The sequence below is a fragment of the Eptatretus burgeri genome, chromosome 6 (genome assembly GCF_056783735.1).
Source record: "Eptatretus burgeri isolate ZD-2024b chromosome 6, Ebu_testis_v1, whole genome shotgun sequence".
In the NCBI taxonomy this organism is placed as follows: Eukaryota; Metazoa; Chordata; class Myxini; order Myxiniformes; family Myxinidae; genus Eptatretus; species Eptatretus burgeri.
In genome coordinates, this window is record NC_140966.1 from 30,589,844 (window position 1) to 30,595,963 (window position 6,120).

At 46.4% G+C, this 6,120-nt stretch overlaps 1 protein-coding gene across 1 annotated transcript; it reads right to left on the reverse strand.

Annotated features, from left to right (window-relative positions):
• Positions 1-4,562: 4,562 nt before the first annotated feature.
• LOC147024486 (growth arrest and DNA damage-inducible protein GADD45 gamma-like) lies at positions 4,563-5,882 on the reverse strand. Its single transcript, XM_085884457.1, has 2 exons — positions 5,643-5,882; positions 4,563-5,521 (listed from the first exon to the last, which is right to left on the reverse strand). Exons 1-2 carry the CDS (start codon positions 5,861-5,863, stop codon positions 5,191-5,193), a joined length of 552 nt encoding a protein of 183 aa, XP_085740583.1. The 5' UTR covers positions 5,864-5,882; the 3' UTR covers positions 4,563-5,190.
• Between the last annotated feature and the right edge of the window lie 238 nt (positions 5,883-6,120).

Below are 6,120 nucleotides of genomic sequence, written 5' to 3' on the forward strand. Positions count from 1 at the left end.
AATGAAAGTATAAACCGAGCTTCCGTTCACACAAGGCATTATCACCATGTGAGCATGGAATTTTGTATGCTTCACATCTGCATGAAAATAAAGTAGACACATTAGTAAGGAATCCCAGGTTCTGTTTGTAAGGGAATTCACTCCCAATAGTGTGTGGAATATTTATGGAGTTTTCTCGGAATGTCCTTTGATGGCATAATATTCACTAACTGTTAAGACTGCGAAGGTAACAAGAAAAGAGCAATCAGAGATTGCAGACCCTCACCAGGATTTGTTTTGTGTGGTGTGTTGTGTGGTGTTTGTGTTGTTTTGTGTGGTGTATTTTGTGTGGCGTTTGTGTACTGGTGTGTTATGTAATAAATAAGACATAATTTGAACTGACACTTTATAAATGCTAGCAGTAATGACTGGTTCAGCAATTTCAGAAAAGAAGATTTTTGAAGGTTTTTTTTAAAAAAACAAACAAACAACATGGCTGCCAAAATCAGGTGACTGATGATGTGATCAAAAAATTTTTGTGGACCATTTTATCACTAGATGACCCTCAAAAATGTTCATACTGATCGGATGTAGAGTTCTACATATGCAATTATGACGTCATAACGAAGGCACATATGATGTCATTAAAAAATCGCACTCATTCCCCATGTAGCGTACTTGCTATGTGCCAAGTTTCAATTTTTACCTTCGTGTGGTTACAGAGATACAGAGGTTCAAAGTTTTCCGTTTTTCCAATATGGCTGTCACACCACGTGACCTATGACGTCATAATTATCATTAAAAAATTCTACATGAGTAGTTGCACCAATGGTGAAAATTTTGTCTCAATCCAATAAGCGGTTGCATTGAAAAACATGAAAAAACATGTGCAGACAAACAAACAAACAGAAAAACAGACAAAAAATAAAAGCCGTCGTGCAGAGCTCAATACTTGCAAAATCCATCAAACAAATTTGACCAAAAAAAAATTGGTGGTTGAATCCAATGACCAAACATGCAACTCCTCTTCAAATTTCACGTCAATCAGATGAAAATTGACAAATTTAGAAATTTGGCCTATATTGACCTTTTGGCCGATGTTGACCTCCAAAATAATTGGCTCGTTGAATTGAGTGACCTGAAATATAAATCCTCTTCAAATTTCAAGTCAATCGGATGAAAATTGAGGATTTTAGAAATCTCACCTAAGTTGTTGACCTTTTGACGTTTTGACCTCAAAAACAATAGGCTTCTTCCTTCTGACAAACTCTACCATGTGGTGAAGTTTCGTGAAGATCGGTTTAAAATTGTGACCTGTAGGCGACAAACAGGCAAACAGACAGACAGACAGACAAACAAGCAGTCATAGACTGGTACTTACGAAATCGTCAACTTGACCTGTGACCTTATCTAATAAAAGCTGTCTAGAGAAGATAGCGACGCAAACCAGAAGTTTCTACGATGATTCTGCACCAAACCATCAAAAATCGAATGTTTGACCTCACTGTGACCTTTGACCGATTTTGACCAAAATCTAATCGGCACTAACCATCACCCTCCTGAATCACGTGATGTAATTTGACATTGGTAGCTTCTTCCGATCTCGAGTTATCGTGCCTACAAACAAACACACAAACAGATGAGGGAAGTCATCAATATACTTAAGAAATCTACAACAGACAGACAGAAAGACAGACAGACAGACAGACAGACACACAGAATGACACACACAACCGACCAACATAATTGCCGAAATCCGAAGGATTCCGGCAATTAACAAACGGGCCCAAATGCATTTCCCTCTCCTTTAGTAAGGATAATTACACGTCGGATGGAATTGACTGAATAGTTTGTGGTTGTATTATTATTATTATTATTATTATTATTATTTTACTTCTGGTCAGTGTGTGAACTCGTGACTCTGAGTCTATACACCACTCGTGTGCAACAAAAACACATATAACTCTAAATTGCGTGAACATCGATATTTGTAAACCTCTGCATGCACTGTCTGGACCCAAGAGCTCTCAGATGAGGTATCATTCAACATTATACGTACTGTGGTTACGATGTTTACCCTGTTCAGACACAACCGGGGAACTTGCATTTATATAGGTAGACAGAGATATTGATTATTTCGTCTTCTTTGTCATTTAATTTCTGTTCTGGTATGTCTTTAGTAAATTACTACCTTATAATCAAGTTGGTGTTACTTCTTTACTTCTGTGAGGTAGGCTCAAAATTAACCCCTTTTGGGACAGAGGATCTCTTGACCAAATCAGATACCCATATAAGTTTGGATAATTATAAAAGCCCTGCCATGGGGGCATTACAAAATGGTGCTGGAGGTGTGTGACTGTAAATTGTGGAAAAGTCATGCCGGACCCCTCCTGAGCTGCCATCTTCCCGTGAATTAAACTTTCTTGTTCACCCGCATGCATCACGTGCTTTATTATTATTATTATTATTATTATGTAAACCCCACCTCTCTCACTCAAGGTGTAGAGATGCCTCAAAGAGGACACAAGGAAATGAGTGCAGGACTGAACTACAATTGTGGTGCATTGTCCGGCTGGCTGCATGGAAGCAACGTAATAAGCTTAACTCGTCACCCTAACCCAATTATGTGATGGCGGGAATGAGACGGTAAGGGCACGAGGGAGCTCAAACCGGGAGGACGGAGGGGTGCATTACCGTGTAAAGAGGTTGCGAAATGCAATCAATTGAGCGAGGGTAGGGGTAGACATGGAAGTAAAAGAGGGAAATGTGGAGAGAGGAGGGAGGGGGAGGGGGTGGTGGTTTGGGGTGCAGCAGCTGTGATGCCACCGCCTGCGCCTTTGCAAATACGATAATGGAGGACGGGGAGGAGGGTTGGAGGCGGTGCGACCCCAATCAGGCTGCATTGTGCTGCGGCTGCCTGTCCTGAAAAGTCCTGCTGGAATATGTTTTAGTGAAACAGCTTTGCATGGTCAATGCACCTTACACATAAAGCACAGCGAACTGCACCCCATGCACTACTGCCTATGGAATGGTTCTCTCCCTTTACTCGCTCCCTTAATCACTGCAAGCACAGCGAGGACTCAGAGTGCACTCACTGTCAGTATACCCTCTCGCTCAACCCTCGAGGTGATGAGCCATTCCTCTGGGGTGAGGTCACTGGTGGACGATTCTCACCTATAGCAACTGAACAGTCGGGGGTTCATACTGAGCTTTCACAGGTGTTTGATCTACAATGGTTCATTTCTGCCTAAGCTACAAGTATCTCCAATATACATTGCAACGTGAGTGGTTCAGATTGAAATACCACCACAATGTCCTAACAATGAGAACTAACTCATGTTCTCATGATATGGTTGTGGTATTAAAGATGGAGTGGAGTCCCGAAGGCCGTTGGCTGACTCGGTTTATGTGAACCCTTTCGGTAACCGATAATAACATGGGGACAGAGAATGTGCGATAAGATCATGTAGCCAATCAGGGTCGTCAAACTGACAACCGAGATGCTCTATAAGCACACTTCTTTGCTTATGAATTGAGCTATTCCGGAAAAAAATAATTGTCCGGAGTCCAAAAGACCTTGAGATTTTGACCGAAAGGAATCTGAATTATCCATAGCCAGGTAAACACCCTGTGGAGTAGTATACTCAACAATGCCCTCTCGTGGTCTACTCAGGGTTTAGTGTATGGGTGTTTTTCTGTGCTTTCTCCAAAGTTGCACCACCGTAACCTCAACAATAGGCCAGGGTTGGCAGGATGACCGAAAAATACACACACTCACCTCCAGGCTGTCCAGCCTGGGTTTCGAATCCCGACCCAGCTATAAACCGTCATCCAAGTGATTCATCAGTGTTTGTGCTGTCACCCGATGGCGGTTAAGCGGGAATCTTGTCTGCCAGAATTAGTTAGTGGATGTTAAAGATCCTACAGTGTTCTTCACCAAGAGTAGGTGAGTTATCACCAATGCTGACCAAGTTCCAAAATCCTGCCCTAACCAGCAGAGGGCACTGCATCAGCGCGACAGCTGATGACGTGTACCTTGCAGCCTTCTGCTGCACATAGAAGAACGAGAATAAGCAACAAGTTGTATTTTTGTTGTGGAAATTTCCTTTGCCGTCATCAAGATGCCGATGGATAAGACTGTACTGTATCTGTGTATATATATATATATATATATATATATATATATATATATATATATATATATATATATATATATATATATATATATATATATATATATATATATATATATATATGGTTTTGCTCTAGATCTGAGAGCATGCTGCATCCCAGAGCATGCTGGAAACCTGTAGATGCAGGGAGGTTCGGGGAGTGAGTGATGCGTGAGAAAAGGCTGCCAAGGCGATGAGGAATGTTTGGTGGAGGAGGCCACCCATGACAATAGGTCCCCATTGAAATTGGGAGCCGGCGAGGGTGCGACGCTCATGAATCACATCTCGACTCACCTGTCTCTCTCTCTTCCAGCCCATCCTCTCGCAGCCCGACCAGCCCACGCCTCGTGTGACGAGCCCGTCTGGGTTTTGGCATTCACAGAGATTAAATAAATAATTACACAACAAGCATTTCTGTCTCACTTTGACCGTTTATTAAATGCGTCTCATTAGCAGCATTCACGTGCATAGATTCCACGCAACACTGTCAAAAATGCAACCATTAAACACGTGACTCGTACAGGTAACACGGACGGGGAAGGTACGGCTTGTCCCCCAAAGCTGGTCTATCTTCCCGAAAGTCCGTTTGGCTGCGAAGGTGACATTTTCGCAAAAGGTCGTCATGTGTGAGAGTTCGTACTCGGAACCCTTGGCTGAAGGTCTCCGTACAAGGTCGAACTCAGTCACGTGATCCAGAATGAAGGTGAAAGTCCGCGGGCAGGTTTTCCAGGCTGGGGTAACCTCAGAATCCCCCAGAGATTTCCCCCTTTCTCCTCCACCTCGTCCTCTCCGCCCGGTGGAGCACAGCAGGCGGAATTCCACGACCTCAGGGCGCCCGGAGCGGAGCTGCACGTCACCACGGAGCTTGTGACGTCACCACGGAGCTTGTGACGTCACCGCAGAGTTTGTGACGTCACCACGGAGCTTGAGACGTCACCGCGGAGCTTGTGGTGCTCTCGCTTCTCCCGCGGTGCGACGACCGCTTGCTTCTGTGGACTGAATGAATAGCCCGCGTACGCGGGGTCACCGCGGCTCGTACTCAGCGCTGTGGGAGGCTGATGAAGGGAACCCACTGGTCGCGGCCGCGGCTTTCGGCGCAGAAGGCGGTGAGGCGGTGCAGAGGCGGTTGCAGCAGGTGCGTCGCTCCGCGGCCGCCGCTCAGGAGCACGCAGTGCAGGTCGCGGGGCTCGTCGGCGGCGTTCGTGCCTCCGACGAGCTCGGCGAGGCGCTGCACGCCGCCCAGGCGCAGCACGGCGATGTCGTTCTCGCAGCAGAATGCCTGGATGAGCGTGAAATGGATCTGCAGAGCCAGGTCCGCCTCGTCGTCCTCGTCCGCCGCCAGGACGCACAGCAGGACGCTGTCCGGGTCCCTGTGAGGGAACGCACAAGCACGTGTTGAGTACGGGGGCGAAAAACAGAGAAGGGAAAGCACGGATGAGGAAGGAGACCGAGCGCGAACTTATAATTGGGGACCGACGACGCGGAACTTACACATTGAGCAGTTTGGCCGCTTCGTAAACCCCCACGGTCACAGCGCCCTGCTTCTGCGCCTCCAGCAGCAGCTCTTCCAGCGCTTGTCCGGCCAATTTCTGACCCGTGCAGACATCAGTACCGACAAAGTCCTCCAAAGTCATGGCGACTTGGTAGTCGGGAGCGACGAGAGGGCGATCGTTAGCGTTGAACACGCGAGGATACTGAACGGTGCAGCTCATGTTCGAAGTGCGGAGCAAACCCTCCCGCGGTTTATATAGGAACCGGACCCGCCCCCTTTTCACTCCCCCCCGCCCCCTTTCCTACTGGTCGAACGTGGTGGGGGGAAATCCCGTGGGATATGTCGAGGTTGCTCGGTGCGTGCAAGCACTGAATGGGTGAAACAGACACAGAGCATCACACGATGAAGCACACTTAGTCTAAATGTCCGAGGAAAGGTCTCTTAGGTCCACGCTCACGAGAATGTTGCGAACACCAT

Excerpts from the sequence above, each read along its gene's own strand:
- LOC147024486 (XM_085884457.1), bottom strand. The coding sequence starts at position 5,863 with ATGAGCTGCACCGTTCAGTATCCTCGCGTGTTCAACGCTAACGATCGC. Across the intron at positions 5,522-5,642 it reads GCGGCCAAACTGCTCAATGT|GGACCCGGACAGCGTCCTGC; the intron begins GTAAGTTCCGCG and ends GTTCCCTCACAG.